The sequence below is a fragment of the Bactrocera tryoni genome, chromosome 4, assembly GCF_016617805.1.
Source record: "Bactrocera tryoni isolate S06 chromosome 4, CSIRO_BtryS06_freeze2, whole genome shotgun sequence".
In the NCBI taxonomy this organism is placed as follows: domain Eukaryota; kingdom Metazoa; phylum Arthropoda; class Insecta; order Diptera; family Tephritidae; genus Bactrocera; species Bactrocera tryoni.
In genome coordinates this window covers 17540889-17560448 of record NC_052502.1, presented here as the reverse complement: position 1 = coordinate 17560448, position 19560 = coordinate 17540889, and the positions used below count along the sequence as shown (strand labels likewise).

Sequence of the window (19560 nt, the reverse complement as noted above, 5' to 3'; positions counted from 1 at the left end):
TGAATTGGGCTTCGAATTGCTTCGGCATCCACTGTATTCTTCAGATCTGGACCCGCAGCGACTACTTGCTGTCCTCAGAATTCATAAGAACGCTAGCAAGGAAGAAATTTTCGTCTAATGACTAGGTAATCGCCGAAACTGAGGCCTATTTTGAAGCAAATGACAAATCATACTACAAAAATGTTATCGAAAAGTAGGAGGGGCAACAGGAGCAGCTTCTTGGACAGAAAAGGACATACGCAATATTTCAGATCGATGTCGCAAAAACTGAGAGAGACTAGTTCGCATGTATACAGAAAGACATGGACTAAATTAACTCAACTCGCTTCTGGTCTTTATCGGTTAAAAGGAGAAATGAGCCCTATTTTGAAGCAAAGAAAAAAATCGTACTACAAAATTGGTATCGAAAACTTGGAGTGTCGCTATAACCTGTGCATAACCCTTGAAGGGAATTATTTTGAAAAAAAAAAACAAATTTTGCCAAAAAAAATGGATTTTACTGCCGATTACTTTAACCTGTTAAACTTCTCAAGTTTTAGCAAAAAGGACGTCGAGTAAAGATCCCAAAATGAGCCTCAGTTTAGTTAAAACCCAAATTCGCTTAAGGTACTGACGACCGAGGCTTATAACAATTGAATGGAAAGTTTGATTAAGCGTTGCCATGATTTTAAAAGCTCAGAAGCCTATTTTGCAAGCGACAATAATATTTGGTATTAAAATACGTAAAGATCTATTAAGTCCGGGTCAAATTTGATCAGATAGTTTTCAATGTTGCTTTATGAGTAGATCTCATTACAAATCTATAAGCCCATGTTTTTGTGATTGAAGTGTGTAAAATGATAAAAATTTAATAAACCATCAGAATGAATGCTAAAGGCCATTTTTTAGAAAAGATAAGGTATCTTAAGCGTGTACCCAGATTAATGTTGATTTTAAGCATGTAGAAAAAGAATACCCCATAAAAAAATCCTGAAGTTATCTAACAACCTCAAGATTATCTTTGATATTAGCGATATTTAGAGACTTTTGAGTTAGTGTTTTGAAATGTTCGTTGATTATTGATGCTGATCAGTTCTAACCCTCCACACAGAACTTAAAAAGATGTCCGAGTCTGTGTTATTGCTTCACATGTACATTCTCAGCTAAACGAGTGGTTTTTGGTCGCTCGCTTTTCATTATCTTTTAGTTAATGAACATTGTTGATAACCGAATGATCGACTTTCCCTTTCCATTTCTCATCTTCTAAAATAAGATCCGCGAAATGGAACAGGAAACACCTGATTCTAGATTGCCTAGCAATTTGTAGAAGCAGGCTCAAGTCCCCAGATTCCATTTACCTGAACAGGGATCACATCACCTCAGTAGCGGCCAACTGGGCTCAGAATGTTGCACCTTTGTGACCATGTGTGATATAGGAGAAGGCACAATAGACCATAAGTCGCAGTACAATGCCTTAATTTTCTATCTATCTATCTGAAATAAAATCCACGGAATCATGCTTACTAAGCTAAGAAAATTGTAATCTTTAAAACTTTTACAACTTTTTGGTGGAAACAAAACGCAATACAAAACACTTTTAATTGATGAAAACATGCGATTTCCTTCAATTCACCCAAATGACCCACAAAAACCTTTTTCAACTCCTATGCGCTTCACTTTAGTGCGAAAGTGCGGCAATACAAAAGACTTAAGTGACCCTTAAGCTAAGCAGCTTCGCACCCAACTTTATAAATAGTAGATGTAAGCAAGCAAAGACACTCATCACAGTTGAGTTGAGTTGAGTTGGAACCCAATTTCTGGTCAAAAACGCCGCCGGCCAATTACTATGCACAAAGCCGTTACATAAAACTCCATTAAGCGGCCAATTAACAAATCAATCACGTTCGTTTCATATAAAATTTCATTAATGTGGAATTCATGTTTATTTTGTGTATTTTAAGCGAATCAATGACAACAACAACAATGTAAAAGCAGTATTAGTGTCAGCGCTTGGATTTCAATTGCAATTCTCTACATACTTTTAGCGGTTTATTTATTTATTTTCTATTTCTCGTACGAAAAAAAGTTCGTTCACCTCGCGCGAGTCTTAAAGAAGTGGCCAAAAATGAAGATTGAAAATTAAAAGTCCATAGCATTACTTACCCAGTACAAACAGCATGGCAATGGCCAGTGTTAACATCTGATGTTGCGGCAACATGTTGCTAGTGTTGGTTGCTAGTTGACTGCTGGTTGTGTTCGCTCTCTAAGCTGGAAACTCTCTTCGTATTTTGTAGCACTGCTTTTATTTTTTTATTTTTTGTTGTTTTTGTTTTTTATATTTATATCCTTGACTGCGTTGCTGTTGCGAATTGTGATTTGCGAATTTCTCAACACTTTTAGGAAAATTTGCGCGTGTTCCGGTTGCTAATATTTTATTGGTTTATTGTATTGCTTATTCAACAACAATTTTATTTTTGCCACTTATGTACTTATTTGTGTACCTTGTATGTGTATGATTTATATTTCCGCTCGTAATTTCAATGAACTTTCACAATTTCTTTTATTTTATGGTATCTTGCCAACTTTTCCTTAATGAGATTATTTATATATTTTTTAATTCCCCAAAGAAATGCTCGTATATAATTGCCTTAGCTTAAGTTTCTCTGTTCGCCAGTGACATTTTGTGCCAGTAAATGTGTGATTTGATGGCGCGCAGACCCAAAGAGAAAAATGGAGAAATTACGAAATAAGATAAAAAAATGGAAAAGTGTTAAATAATACCTCTATAAATAAGTAAATCATACTAATGGTTTTATGCCAGCTTTTGAAAAAGATATACAGTCTTAAAAAGTGAAATTGGTCGCTTCGTTTATATACCCTGAACAGGGTAATATAAATTAACAGTGTGATACGCTCAATCGATTTAAACATGCCCGTCTTTTTGTCGAACAATATATATTCCAATTAGTCCCTGAGTTCTTGAGATATCGATCTGAAATTTTGGACACGCCTTTCTCTTCCCAAGAAGTTGGTCAATTCTTATAACTGCCAATATCGTACCACTATGGTATATAGCTGCCTTGAGAAGAGAAGATCAAGTTCTTATATGGAAAAACTATTTTATTTAAAAAGATATATTCGTGAAATTTAGCATGGATTATTGTCCAAGTCAGGGCTGCAACGTTCAATGAAATTATGCAGATCGGACAACTATGGCATATAGCTGTCATTCAAACTGATCGATAAGAATCAAAATACAGATTTTCTTATAGTATACCCTTTTATGCAATAAGAAATGCACCTGTGGAAGGTATTATCGCTTCGGTGTAGATGAAATTAACGACTTTTCTTATCTTAAAGCAATTGGAACTTCTAAAAGATGTCATCACATCATAAACCGACCATTTCCAACCATTTTCTCACCGAAATAAAAAAGACACTTTCTTAATGCAGGATACGATACGAAACCAATATCTATACAAAGGAAAGAATAAATGAATCAGAGAGAAAAATTAATTTCTCACGATAGATTAGGTTCTTCCTTTATATAACTTAGGTTACAGTCAGGCCTCTTGTTCGTATTTATGCCCACAACATCAAAGTTAAAATCAAGAAGACCGTCATATAAAAGCTAAAAAGCTTAAAGACAGACACACATTTACTGAACTGACTAATAGCTACTTCAGGCAATTCGCCGAAATTCGTAGGAACTATGGCAACCAAGATTATACAACGATAGTCTGGCGAAGGCTGGCAGTTAAGGAGTAAGTGTGTAGATGTTTCCACCTCGACTTCCTCCCTGCAACTTTAACAGGTTGCCAAGTCTTTAGCATCACCGCACGAGTGCCAATGGGACAGTATCCAGATATCATTGCGGCCTTGTGAACCTTGCTAAGAGCTAGTAGTTCCATGAAGCTTTTACGATACGCTCTGGGTCTGAAGGCTTTCGCAACGCCACAAGTGCAACGTGTACCGAGCTCTCTCGAGGTCCATAGATCCAGCGCCCGAGCGTACGACGACAAAGAAACAGCTGCTCGTTCTCATTCTAATTGGATTTGGGTAATGATGCCCTTTCTAGCGAACTCATCGGCTTTACAGTAATTGACAATTTGGATTAAGAAAGCACTTCAGAGATAAAATTCGACTCGACGTACGATAATACGTACGACTACGTAAATTCCTTATATTAATTTATCAAAAGTTGATCTCTGAGAACATCTGTCGGAAGGTATGAGAGTAATACTAACAATCGCATAAAACGAGGTGTTTAAAACCATTCAATGTGCTAAGATGACCGATATTGGCATGCAGTCAATCAAGAAAGGAGTTGTAAAGGCGGACCCTGATATTTATCTGACATGGAATTCTAAACTCAGTAGCATTCCTCAAAATTATTTGGGAGTCAGTTTCTTCCGCTATTTCTGATTTTGAATTGCACATTAATCAATCTTGTTTTTATTGTATCTAAAACTATAGAATATCCCTTTTTACAAAGGTTTTTTGACGACAGCGGCTGCACTGGCTAGGTCATGTTATCTGAATGGATGAAAACACTCCAGCTCTGAGAATATTCCACACAGTACTCGGGAGAAGCACATAAAGAGAAGTTCACTACGTTGGAAAGACCAGGTGGAGAAGGACCTGTCTTCACTTGGAAGCTCTAATTGGCGCCACATTGCGAAAAGAAGAAACAACTGGCACGCTGTTGTAAACTCTGCTGTAATCGCGTAAGGGGCGTCACGCCTATAAAGAAAAAGAAAAAAACTCCCCTTGCTCAAACTCCTGCAAGGACTGAGGTAGACGCCATTGATGGTCCAATAATGTGATAGACAAATATTTTTATATGTATTCGACAAAATTAAGGATTCAAGAGGAAATCGCGTCCTTCGGTCTAAAGAAGAAACGCGAATCTTGCAGAAAATAAGATGAACCATAATAATTATGAAAATGCAAATCCAAGGAAACCAGAAAGCACTACTTCTGATAACAAACACAAAAATAGGAGAGGCTAAGGAAAAATGTAGACAACAACGGATCCTTCATAATTCTCCACCACTACATTAAAAAAACGAATAAAACAATAAATGACACAAAGCATTGGCAAGCTTCAATGCACCCCGAATAACTGTATATGTATATTATTTATGTATGGCTAGAAATACACTTAAAATGGGTGTGTAAACGGCACGTCTGCGTACTTTGGCAGCAAACTATTTTTGGCACTTGTTCACCCAAACGAAATTAATAATTTTTTTAGCATTATTACAGTTAGCAAGTGGCGCTTAAAGGCACAAACGCGTCACAGAACCAAGCCTTTAAAATGTATCTCTAAAACACGTTTATATATTTACTGTTATTATATGTATATAGTATATTTATTTAAGTCTCTTTGACGCACTGCACTTAATTCTGTGACGATAAATAGTTAGACAAACCTCCACAACGATCGCTGCGAACCGCACTGCTCTGAAACTCGTCTGTAACTGAAGGTAAAAGTCGGACTCCCAGCTTAATGAAGCGCCCGCCGTTCAGAGCTTAGCGGCTCCAGCTCCAAAAAGTCATTGTAATACACATGAATACATAAATGTGAAATAAGCGTAGAAGAGGGGGAGGCAGGAGAGCAAGAAAAGACAGTAACGAAATAAATGTTCGATGCTGCCGACGATCCGGCTACTGTAGTGGTTGTGACTGCAGCGTCACAGCGGCTTACAGCACATTTGTGGTAAGCGCCTTTGGGCCGCTGGCAACACCACCAGCAGCTTGGCGGCGGTACACGCTACAACTTAAGCTTGCCGGGCTGCGCGGTTGTTGGCGGCGGGCAAAGCATGTTCGTGGCGTGGACGCATACATCTTTTTGGTTTTGTTGTTGTGTTTTTATTTTCATTGCTCGCCAAGCGAACAACTGACTTCGTTATGCCAACTTATTCAACTTATTATTGTACTTATTGCTGCACTCAAGCGTGAGTTTTTCTCATCATCAATCTTTTTGTTTTGACTGTTGTTTATTTATTTTTATTTTTATTTTTATTTTTTTTTTTGTGTTTGGTCGGTTTTTTCTCTCAAGTGTTTCAATTATAATTTTCTTTAACATTGAGTTATGTAGACAATACCGTTAGTTACGCTGTTGAATTTGCGGTTGCCGTGCGTTAAGATGACTTTGTTTAATTTTTCAAATACCCACTTATTAACTGTGTGCCGATCATATTTGGAGATTATTATGTATTTATATGAAAGGGTGGACCTAGTAAATAATTGAGGAAGTGACGATTTCTTCTTTTTCAAGTTTTTTGTTTTTCATTTCTCCATTGACAATATTCATTATTATATTTTAAAGTGACTAAGCAATATTTTATCATCTTCTCGGATTATACCGTTTACAAATGTTTATTTCTCCATGACTTTCATCGTAGGTATGTGACTTTCAGAAGTGCAACGCGCCTAATTGTAGGCAACGATTTGACTTTCTTATTTAATATGAGCTAATGAACAGATACCAGCAGATACAATTTGCCCCGAACTTGTGTTTTCAAACTTCGTGTTCAAACTTAATCGACAAAAATTTTTCAAAACATCCCCCCCCCCAGATTGCGCGCTGGGTTTTGGACCCGCCGCGTAAAAAACGAGGCCCATTCGCCGGGGCACGAAATATGGTTATCTGTAGTATAAGATTCCAGCATAGAAAAATTCATCAAGCTGCCTGGCTGTCTCTGGATCGAAGAGCCACCAACCAGTTCGATCATGTTGTAGTAGACGGAAGACACCTCTCTCGTGTTTTAGATGTGCGTACGCTCCGAGGTCTTAACATCGACTCAGACCACTATCTTGTTGCAGTCAATATACACACTCGCCTCTGTGGAGCAAAGCTCAAGCTCCTTACGTAAAGCCGCAAACGAAACCATTGTTCTTCAGAAAAGGCAAAATCAGTGTGGCTTCAGACCTGGAAAATTGACAATTCAGCATATATAATCCATGCGCCAAATCTTGGAAAATCCTCATGAAAAGGGGATCGACACACCGCACCTCTTCGTCGATTTCGTCGATTTCAAAGACCGATGATATTGATATCATTAGCCTCAACAACCGTTAGTTCTGTTTTCTCCAGACTGGATAAGGAAGCAAATGGGTCTGATAGTGAACGAGGACAAGACGGAATATCTCCTGTCATCGAACAAACAGTTGTCGCTTTCGCGACTTGGCTCCCACGTCACTGTCGACAGAATCCAATGTGGTTTAACGTGGGTATCTGCCTAAGGAGGCTCGAATCCACGGTGTTTTCTATTACTAGAAACACACAGATCAAAACAATGAGTTGATCAGCGCCCCAAAGCATGAGTGCTGGCACACACACTTACGCTTTGGTTCCAAATTGAAAGGGTGGGACTAGCTTTCCACCTTGGTCGGGTTCGAGGCCCATCTAAAACCTCTGCCGTACTCTAGGTCCGGCACCCGGCCGCAGTGCGACTCCACATTGGACTAATGTCCTTCCTGCATTTAGGTTTAAACCACAGCCACCTCGAATCTCCACAAAGGGCCAAAAACCCAATGAGCAGACTGAAGCGAACTTCAGGGGCATCTGCTCCCCGTGGTCAGATAATTTCGTCCATCTTGGAAGCAGCATTAACACCAACAACTACGTCAGCCTCGATATTCAACGCAGAATAACTCTTGCCAACAGATGCCACTTCGGACTGAATAGACAATTGTGAAGTAAAGTCCTCTCTTGACGAACATTGACCAAACTCTACAAGTCACTCATCATCCCCGTCCTGCTATATTGTGCAGAAGCATGGACGATAACAACAGCCCATGAGTCGGTGTTCGAGAGAAAGGTTCTACGAAAGACTAATGGTCCTTTCCGCAGTCAACGGAACGATAAGCTGTACAAGATATGCGACGACATTGACATAGTTCAGCGAATTAAAAGGCAGCGGCTACGCTGGCGAGGTCATGTCGTCCGAAAGGTTTAAAACACTCCAGATCTGAGAGTATTCGACGCAGACAAACTAGACAAAATCAACTCATAAGTTCTATATTACCACGAAGGAAGTACTATATCACCCGAAAATTATGATATTTAACCAAAAATTGCACAAAACTTTGCATAAAGGTTTGCAAAACTTCAGTAGCCCATATTAGTACAAACTATTGTCCACTGCCGACGTCACAATTAGTATTACCCTAATGAGCACATATTTATCTAAAGACTTGACTAAAACGCTGAAGCACGATGGCCCCCTGCGCATGGCGGCCAGCTCTCCCGCATTCCTACTTATTGACAACTGTTTGCTGGTTATTGCCTGGTTGCCACCAGTGACCGGGTTGAGCTTCAATCGCCGCAACACAACTTGTTCAAGTACCTGGTGTGCATGCGCACTTGCATTCACACTGGATTGCACTATTCGCATAACTATTAACCAGCACAACGATACGTATTGGCTCAAGTATGAGTTCGAATACCGGTTTCAGCGTTTTCTTACTCACTTTCGCTTTTCATTTGCATTCTTTAAATAGCAATGAAGTGTTTTCTTTCTTTTTTTGTTTGTTTTGCAATTCACTTTTGCTTTACATTGTCATGTGCAAGTAATGTCGGTTTGAATGTAATTACCGAATACATGGAACAAAGGAAGGTTGGAGTAGGTAGACAACAGCTGATTTTAATACAAAAGAAAAAGAGAGCAAAACTTCAGTTCGATGAAGGAGAATGTTCTAATTGAATGAAAGCTATTAAAAAGTGAAAGCTCATGCATAAAACTTTGAACTTTTGAACTTTGAACAGCTGATTTTTAGCAGTGGGGCTCTGAAGAATAACGACCAACGCACAATCTCAAATACTTTCTTGCGGACCATACCTCTTCGGTCAATATTAAAACTCTGAATGTATTTGGGATATGAAAAACTTTCTTATACAATCCATCAGTTACTAGAAGGAGGCTTACAACTTAACGGATCAGTTTTCTATGCATACTTCAGGTAGTAGCAGAATCTCGGCTACATACCTAGACATTATTGAGTATGTTCCTTTAAGAAAAGACGAAAATTTCAACATCCTCGTATAGAAGTTTTTACTTCACTTCGTTATCTGTTACGACAATTGAGATATTACCTGGAGGGCCAAAATGAGATCTTTACGTCCGTTGTAAAGAATGACCCATTTTAAAGTTCCCTACTTAAAAAAACTCAGATACTCACCGAAGTATTCTCTCAATAAATCCATTGATTGATGTCATGTGGGGAAAATGTCGTCGAGATCGCGAGTGACTAGAAGCTCTGGGATTTGTTAACGAAGGACTTACTCACTTTTCGCAGCGGCAATTGTCGGCAAGCTCAAAAATATCATCCGAAAGACCAAAATGATCTCCATTTAACCGAACCCAACCAACGAAGTGTCGCGGTTGGAATACCATTATCGATACGAAACTCTTGTAATACGAAACGATGAGCCGGAATAATGCGGAAGCATAAACCGAAGCAACGAAATGACCAAACTGAATCGAGAATCCGAATGATCGGGAATGAAGGGAGGTTCATATATTGAAAACCAGCACGTAGTCCATATGAAATTTATTCGAATTCCATTCATTGAACTCAAACCCAGCTTACGAAGGCTGAAGAAACATGTGCTTGAAGGTCTGACTTGAAACTTCATAATCGACGTATCAGTTATTATTAAAATGGAGATTCCAAGCGAAGCCAGGTCCTTCTCTACCTGGTATTTCCAAAGGAGTCGAGGTCTTCCTCTTCTTCTGCTTGCTCCGGCGGGTACTGCCTAATACTTTCAGAGCTGGAGTGTTTTCGTCCATTCGAACGACAATTCGCTGAACTATGTCAATGTCGTCATATATCTCATACAGATACAGCAAAGAACCATAAATCTTCCACAAAACTTTTCTCTCAAACACTCCTAAGTCTGACTCATCACATGATGTGATTGTCCATGACTTCGGAAAATATAGCAGAGCGGGAATGATCAGGGACTTGTAGAGTTTGGCCTTTGTTTGTCGGGAGAAGACTTTACTTTTCAATTGCTTACTCAGTCCAAAGTAGCATCTGCTGGCAAGAGTTCAATATCGAGACTGACGTAGTTGTTGGTTTTAATGCTGCTTCCAAGATAGACGAAATTATCTACGACTTCGAAGTAATGACAACTTCAACAGTGACATGGGAGCCTCGTCGTGAGTACGACGACTGTTTGTTTGATGACTGGAGATATTTCGTCTTGTCCTCGTTCCTTACCAGACCCATTTGCTTCGCTTCCACATCCACTCTGAAGAAAGCAGAACCAACGGCGCGGTTGTTGTGGCCAATTAGTTATATCAACATTATCGGCGTACGCTAACAGCTGTACACTGTTATATAAGATGGTATATTCTCTATTTAGCTCTGTAGCTCATATTATTTTATCCAGGAGTAGATTGAAGAAGTCACACGAAAGAGAGTCGCCTTGTCTGAAACCTCGTTTATTATCGAACGGCTCGGAGAGGTCCTTCCCGACGGAGCTTTTGGTACTGCCTAACGTCAGTTTACACATTCGTATTAGGTTTGCGAGGATACCAAATTCAGACATCGCGAGATCGAGATCGAAGGATTAATAGACAAAATTGCTAAGTCATTCAAATATACACAGGAGGAAGGATTATAAAGACTCAACGGATATCTCATCTTAGTGGAAATGAGTTGGCACTGAACTAGCTGAAACCCGCACAGAACTACAAGTATTTTTTCACTAAGTTCCAGTTTAAACGAACTGAGAGCTCTCGTAAGGCTTAGAAGGTTCACATGTCGTTCAGTAAATAAATATTTATATATATATATGTACATACATACACGAACTTAGCGCCGACTTTTATTTCACTTATGCACCGAATTCGAGCTTGTCGTAAATATCGCAAGCTTTTTTATTTTTTCCAGCACCAAAGTGGCCGTGCCGGTTTTAAACTCGTAAATTCATGCGCTTACCAAGTGAGTTTGCATGTGAGTGTGTGTGTATGCGATTGTTATGACCAACTATTGCCGCCGATTGCATCGCTGATGACCAGCAGCGTTTAACGACGATTTGCGAATTCGATGATTGCTTTTCGCTCCGTTAGCTGCACTTCAACCCAGTTTGAATTAATCGCAGCGCAGCGCAATGCAACGCAACGCTAAATCCACTATCCGGCAAGCAAATCAATTCATTGCAATATTTTCGTAGCATTGCGGCGTTGTTGCTGCCGCTGCTGTTTCTGTTACTGTTGGCAATGTTGCCTGGCGACTCATCAATGCTGCAATGGATGATGATGGCATCGGAGCCACATGCGAGAATACGCAAGTGCAGCACGTACATATATGCGTCCATACATACATACCTATGTATATAGATGGTAGTTATATGTATAAATATATACACATATATCACATTTATATACACACATTGCTCCACAAATGCACACATGTCCACACATCCGATTATGTGCCCACCAAATATTTCGCATGTACGTCTGTCTGCTCTTGCAATTGCTTCGATTTGTTTCCGTGCTCGTTTATTGAAAAGCGTACTCAATCGCTTTGTTGTTGTTGTTATATTAATATGTAAACCATTGTTGTTGATTGCAGCCCAAACTCTTCGTGATGATCACTTCCATCTTTTGTGGCTCTGGATTATTCGCCGCTGCTATCGCACTGTTTGGCAGCGGGACTAGAGTGGCCGCTCCAGTACCCCCACTCGGCTCTGACTTGTCATCTCGCGGCTGCTGTGCGATTTATTGCTCCCCTTCAGCGCCATTCATCGGTATTCAATTGCAGCGTCAGCTTAGCATTCTGCGCTCGGCGCACAGCTGCCAATTGCCTGGTGGCTATTTCGATTTTCATTAGCGGAAAATTTGCTTTGATAGCCAAAATGTTGAAGGTTATTTTTGTTTATTATTTACATAATATTTTTTGAGGCCCGAAACTCTTTTTATACCCTGCACAGAGTATTCAAAGTTTGCCACGAAATTTGTAATACCCGAAAGGAAACCGCGGAGACCCTACAAAGACCCGTAGCGAGCTGAGTCGATTTAGCCATGTCCGCCAGTCTTTCTGTATAAACACGAGTCAGTCTCTCAGTTTTTGATACATCGATCTGAAATATTGTTCACGTCTTTTGCTGCCCAAGAAGCTGAATATAGTTCCTTGCAAGGGTGATAATACTGGTTATGGTGTCCTTCAACTTTTCGATATCCTTTTGTAGTACGGTTTGGCTTTGCTTCAAAATTGGCATCGGTTTCGGCGATTACCTCATCTTTCGACGAAAATTTCTTCCCAGCAAGGATTCTTTTAAGATCTGAGAAGAGGAAATAGTCGGTGGAGGTCGGATCTGAAGAAAACGGTGGATCCAGAAAGAATTTCCAAATTCCAGATCCAATACTATCCATAATCTTGCCATCCGTTTGTTTCGTTTTTCCACGCATTGAAAAGGGTTCATCGTGTGCAGTCCACTCGGATGACTGTCGATTGAACTTCGGAGTGAAACGATGGAACCATGTTACATCCATTGTCACATATCGATGCAAAAGCTCGAGTTTATTACGCTTCAACATCTCCAAACACAGCCGTAAATCATCAACTCGTCTTTGTTTTTGCTTGCGCGGCACCCATTTTGCACGGAGCTTTCTCATGCCCAAATATTCGTAAATGGTATGATGTAGACGTTCAGTTTTTATCTTGAGAGTGTCTGTTATCTCGAACAACTTCACTTCATGGTCATTCAAATTTAGGTTGCTCACTTTGTTGATGTTTTCATCGGTAAAAACCTCTTCTGGACTTCCACCGCCTTCAGCGTCTTCGGGGCTCACTTCTCCACTTCTAGACTTACCATATCAACCTTTGAAGGTTAATTTTCCTGGGGCAGTGTCCGCAAATTCGTCATGAAGCCAAGTATTGGCTTCAACGTGAAGGGTATTTTAATGCGATGCAACCAAAGTTACCGTTTTTTCTGGTTTATTATTTTATTTTGACGTTTTGTAATTCTTTGAAAGGAAAACCGGTTTAAAATCAGCGCCAACGAGATTCAAAATATACTTGTATGTGTATATGTGCTCCATCAATGGGCTTCAAAATCAAACGTTGATTCATAAAATATTTGGTTATGCATTGCATTGCATTTGACAAGCTGTGGGAGAACTATTGCTCCACATTACTCGTGTTCTTTCAATGTCTTGTAGTGATTGCAATCGTCTTAGTTTTATGGCATTGAAATGGATGAGAAAACTGTTTGAATAATTCAAAGTTCCATTAGGGTTAAGAATAATGACAGAGATTCAGTTTTAACCGAGCACAGGGTCGATATTGTATAGGATCAAAGACCACAGCTGACCAATTGTCAATGGTGACTTAGATAAATGGTTAAATTCTCGAATTACTTGTGCAGTATATATTCTTTCAGTCGAAGTTCACTGTTCTAAGGAAGGGAAGCGAGTTTCTTTTGTGTAAAAAGGTGACTTGAAGACCTCTGTAAGCAATTCAAGCTGAACATGGGTTCTGAGTCGAACTCATTTTAGACAGACCGCCAATTTAAAGTGTGCGAAATTGACAGTAGGTTTAAAAAGCCACGTGATTCTGTATAAAATATTCCCTTCTGGAAATTTTGATGTGAAACATGCACATCGCTCTGGTCGACCCATCGTTGAAAAGATCGATGAAATTATAGAAAATATTGACCAGGACCGTCACATGACATCGCTAAGGAACTTAACATTCATCATCAAACAGTTTTTAACTATTTAAAAAAGGCTGGCTACAAAAAAAAGCTCGTTGTTCGGGTACCACATGAATTGTCTGTGAAAAATTTAATGGACCGAATTAACATCTGCGATTCTTTGCTGAAACGAAATGAAATCGAATCGATGGTAACAGGAGACGAAAAGTGGATCAAATACGATAATAATGTGCGAAAAAGATCATGGTCCAAGCGTGGCGAAGCTCAACAAATGGTCGCTAAGCCAAGATTGACGTCTCGAAAGGTTATATTGAGTGTTTGGTGGGATTGGAAAGGAATCATCCACTTTGAGCTGCCTCAGCCTGGTCAAACGATTGATTCTACATTTTACTGTGAACAACTGATGAGATTGAAGCAAGCAATCGAAAAAAAACGGCCAGAACTGATCAACAGAAAGGGTTTCGTCCTACATCAGGACAACGCTAGACCACACACATCTTTGATGACTCGGCAAAAACTGGGAGAGCTTGGCTGGAAAGTTTTGATGCATCCACCATATAGCCCTGACCTTGCACCATCGGATTACCATTTGTTTCGGTCAATGCAGAACTGCCTTAATAGAATTAAGTTGGCTTCAAGAGAAGTCTGTGAAAATTACTTGTCGCAGTTTTTCGCCGAGAAACCAGAAAAGTTTTAAACTGATGGAATAATGTCTCTAGCGGAAAAATGACAAAAAGTGGTCAACCAAAATAGTACACATTTGGTTCATTACAGTTCATTAAATACGAAGAGACTTTTTCGACATCCCAATAATTAAGCGACGAAATGGAACTTAAACTAAAATATGTAGGAAATTGAAATTAACACTACTTTTGACTTTGAAAAACCATATAATTTAATACTTGTAATGAAAAGCCAAGAGTAAATTCTGTTTTGAAAATATTATTGGTCGAGTAAATCCATAATATTCATCTTTCTTTTGGGCACACCGGATATATCCATTTAAAGCCCACTGAAAGAAGTAAGGAAGCAAAACTGTCGTAACCTCTATTTCGATCGTTCTTGCATAGGCCACACGTTCGTTTTCCATTTAGCTACGGCATAAAATGAGTAATTTTAAAACTGACTGCGTTTGCTCAATGAAAATTGCGGAATAAATGCCGGAGTGGTGTGCAGGCGCGGTCGTACAAATGTAAATGCCAACAATTGTGGTGACAATGTTGCGAAAATGTTGCACAATTACCATACACATCCCCATCATACTCATGCACATGCTCATTCATATGTATGGGGCAACATAAATGCCACACACGAATGGACAACAACAATGCATAATAAATACAAGCAGCGAAATTCACAACCGGCTGCCTGTTGGACTCCGGTGGAAGTGTGTAATAAATGCAAATGTTGCAAATGAACAAAATTTGCGCTTCTGCATCCAAATGTTTAGAGATACCCATATGCTTATATAAAGGGTGGTTCGTTAAACTGTGCGATCTGGGCTTGGGAAGAATGTGCTTGTATGAGAGTGATCTTTAGCCTAGTTAAATGGCGCTACTGTCGCAAGAGAAATTTACTATTCTACTCTACATTCTCATTGCTACTAACGAAATTTCAATCTAATCGAGCTCGTGTGTCTGGAAGCGGTGATGTCTGCGAATGTCAGAGAAATAAAAAAAACAATATCGGTGGTGCTTCTATTTTTGGTTTTGGAAGGTTTTTTGGAAGGGATCTCAAAGAAAGCTTACATGCTTAATTGAGGAACTGCTTCCGTGACGAAATTCAGATTACGAATTCTATTGTCGTCGCAGGTCCGTTTTTAATATGCTACGCCCAGGTGCCTTGCAAACGGCTACCGCCGACGAATCGAACCCTCGACGAAAAGTTGAAACCGTGGAATTCACGAATGAACATGCTCCAAAATGGTGAAGGCTGACTTATCGGCCGGCAGAGTGATGCCCATCTCTTTTCTAGGATTTAGAAGGAGCACATCCCTACACGATTAGGTACTTGTAGAAGAACAATGATTTGGTTATGCCGATTTATATGAAAATGGACCCATTTGACGGATGAGGAGGTTATCGGAGTCTACTTAGCAGACCTTCATAAAAAGCACTGTTTATATGGAGTAAGTATGGAATTGGAGCAACGCTGGGACACACCAAAGTTCAATGTCTATCGAAGAGAACGAAGATCGATTTCATGAAATTCCGTCGATTCCATCAAATTCCGGGGAGTCAGTCAACAGCATGTTCTAACGATCACTAGTGATGGTAACGCATTTCCCCATACTCATTTCGAAAGAGATAAGGCTCGATAATGTCAACATATCACAATCCCCACCAAACAACTAATTTTTGGAGATGTCATTGCGGTTCCTCCATTTCGCTGCCGATTATGACAGTAGTTTCTGCTTTCTCCAGTCTGGATAAGGAAGCAGAGTTTTGGGTCTAGTTGTAAACGGGGACAGGACGAAATATCTCCTGTAATCAAACTAATAGTCATCGCATTTGCGACTTTGCTCGCTTGTCACAATGGACAGCCATAACATTGAAGTCGTAGATGATTTCGTCTATCTTGGAATCAATATCAGCAATTAAAAAGCTAAGTCCTCTCTTCACGAACAAAGACCAAACTCTACAAGTCCCTCAACATTTCCGTCCTGCTATATGGTGCGGAAGCATGGACAATGACAGTAACTGATGAGTCGGAGTGTTCGAAAGAAAGGTTTTGCGGAAGATTTATGGTTTTCTGCGCATTGGCAACAGCGAATACCGCAGTCGATGGAACAATGAGCTGTACGAGATATATGACATTGACATAGTTCAGCGAATCAAGAGACAGCGGCTGCGCTGGCTATGTCATGTTGTCCGGATGGAAGAGAACACTCCAGTTTTGAGAGTTTTCGATTCAGTACCCGCCATTAAGCCAAAAATGGGCATCATCTGAGAGAACCCTATTTTGCGCGAAGAGGTCTTACAGTAGCCACGAGAAAACGTTAATTTGCTTAATATTTTTGTGTAACGTGACATGAAGAAAGGGAAACCTCACCGAACACACTGACAAAATTTGACACAAATCCCTAAAGAAACATGGCCTCAGCGAGCTGTCAAAATTACTTCATCCCCATTGGTAAACGTGTACTAATAATATCTCTAAAACTTTTTTTTGAACAAACGACCATAAGAAAAACCCTGTACAATGCACTAAATAGTATAACAAGTAGAGCCGTTTTGTTTGCTTGCAGACTTAAGCAAAGGTCTATCATATCAGAATTGTTTTATTATATTCATTGCTCATTCAGTTGCTGCTCATGCTCGTTTCAGTTTTGAGAAATTGAGTGAACTAGTGCGTAGCCAACGAGCTTTAACGACGAGCATCTTATCTGCACTGTGATCAACTCATTATAAATATATATTTACAGTTTTAGTTTTAGTTTGGGCTTTTCCTTTTTCTTTTTTGGTTTTCCAGCAGCAGTCACACCTTTGTTTTAATCAGTTAAAAGTTAGCGACAACCACAATGCATTCAAATAAATGAAATTATTAAGCAAATTACTGCTCAGTTGCCCAATTTATGGGAACAATAAAGCACACGGGTTACACGGGCCGTATACGCAACATCCGCTGGCGTGACACACTACGAACAATAGGCAATTTACGCTGGCCATGGACAAGTAGCTAGTGAGTTTATTTAGCGATTTAATGAACTGAAGTTGTTGGTTACACATTAGTAACTTATTTGCCACAATTCTTAGGATCTCAGCTCTATCTTCTTCCACAGTTTGTATAATTCAGGAAAGCTTTGGGGTCTGGGGAATAGTGGTTTGACAAATGAGAGTTTAAAAGATTTTTTAAAATTAAGACATGGCCGAAATTTGGATGTTGTTGTGTTGTTTAAAATTGATAATTAGTAAGGAGAAAGATTCCTCAGGAACAAGCTTTCATATTTTTGTTATTATTATCTTTGAATTTGCATACAGTTGAAGGGTGACTAGTTAGACGATATCATCAAAGAGCAGAGAATCGTAGAAAATGTTGTAGAAGTATTTTGGAAATTGGTTTTTTAGTGAGGCTGTTGAGGCTAAATCCTGTTGTTGTTGTTGTAGCGGTTATCTAGTCCTAATTTGAGTGGTAAGGCTCAAGTTGGTTGTCATCGAACGGTGAGACCAGAAAACGTGCTGTTTCGACAGGGACGTACCACAAGGAGAGGAGTGTTGGATGAATTGAAATCAGTGGATATGCAAAGAGGTAGTTAGAGTTATACGGGGACACATTGCCCGCAAGACAAATACTTGACATGCCTGGGTCGATAAAACCAGTTTAACCTGCTGCAGTAGCCAGAACGAAATCTCGGCACATTTACTAGGACGAAGTCGATGAAGGTGTTAATGACTACACTGTAAATGGCGGTGAGTGTCTGAAGTTTGTTGCGTCCGTAGTCTGGGAATATTCCTAGGGGCCGTTTCAAACAGACGACTGCAGGGACAGACGCTGCTTGGAGCGCAGTGCATTATGTTCCTTAACTGGAAGCATGCAAACCTCATTATATAGATGTTCGACAGGGGGCCTCAAGAGACAAAACTTTGTTGTATGCTGCCAACAAGGTTTCTTTGTGTATTACCCAGGCACTACCGACTAGCGATTTCAGGATTTTGGTGCGGCTCACGAATCAATAAGAGGACTCTAATCGAGAGGGTCGTCAGTTGTGAAGGATTAGCTGGGCGTACAAAGAGGTGGGTAGTGTCATGCGGGGACTCGTTGCACGCTGCAAATATTTTTGATATGTCGGGATGGATTTTGGACAAGTAGGAGTTTAAGCTGCTACAGTAACCATAACGAATCTGTCCAAGGATCACACTCGATTCTCGCGGCAACTCGAGCCGGTGAACGTGTTTATGGCTCCACTGTGAATTGTCTTATGCCGTCGACGTAGTTGAGGAAAGACCTCTTGATGCTCCTAAGAGGCGGTTTCACTTCAAGCAGGTGACTGCAGAAAAGATTTCTACGAAATCACCCGAGCAAAAATTGCCTGGAGACGAGTTCAAGATGCTCCTTAACTGGGAGCAAGTGTGCCTCACTGTGCAGATGTTCGATAGGAGACATCAAGTGGCATCGCGTTATAGTCCGAACCCATGTTGCCAACAACGTTTCTTTGCATTTTCACCAAGCGCTTCCGGCTAGCGAATTGAAGATTTTGTTGCGGCTCTGTACTTTGACAATAATCGCGAACGTGTGGAAGAGCTGTCTAATGTCGCACCTAAAATCTTAGGGTTATTGACAGTCGGAATTGGATTCAGCGGGGAAGAGTATTAGGTTCCGTGCAGCGAGGATGAGTTAAAGTAGAAGAGATAGCCGCTTAACTAGATCCCGGTTAGGACCCTCTTTGGTAACGATTTCCTTTAAAGGGATCAATCCGATTTTCAACAAATACCGTTCTACTATCTTAACAATAAGTTAAATAATTACTTGAAAAAATTACCTTAAGCGTTAATCCCCCTAACGGAATTTTTAGTCCAAAAAATATTGAGCAAACTAAGTGCTCAGATCGCTCTATCCGAAAATATGATTAATACTTGATAAAATCCCATACCGCTTATCTTATTTTATTCTTATACTGACGTTTTCAATTAAAAATATTTGTAGTCTGCAAGTAATTGCACAGATAAGTACACTAATGGAAAAATATGAAAGAGTATATTTACCAAAAGTTTCATCTTTATTAATTAACGCCATTCCGAATACCAATACTTATAGTCTTCGAAACAAATCGCGAAAACAAAATTCAATTATTATAAACGTATCTGCTGCTTGCTATTTAACCTGTGGTTTGCTTCGAAAATACATTAAAATGGATGTGAGCCAACACTTTTCGGGCTATTGGCTGAAGTACGGTGATGCTTTGCTTA

General features: G+C 39.8%; 1 protein-coding gene across 2 annotated transcripts in view; it reads right to left on the bottom strand.

Moving 5' to 3' along the window:
• LOC120774251 (protein obstructor-E-like) overlaps window positions 1-19440 on the bottom strand; it is a 231586-nt gene extending 212146 nt beyond the window's left edge. For both annotated transcript variants that reach the window (XM_040103715.1, XM_040103716.1), the window contains exons 1-3: window positions 19357-19440; window positions 19134-19298; window positions 2143-2642 (exon numbers count right to left, since the gene is read on the bottom strand). In XM_040103715.1, coding sequence (XP_039959649.1) covers window positions 2143-2197 — 55 coding nt within the window. In that variant the 5' untranslated portion in view covers window positions 2198-2642; window positions 19134-19298; window positions 19357-19440. The remainder of the gene's footprint in view (window positions 1-2142; window positions 2643-19133; window positions 19299-19356) is intronic.
• Between the last annotated feature and the right edge of the window lie 120 nt (window positions 19441-19560).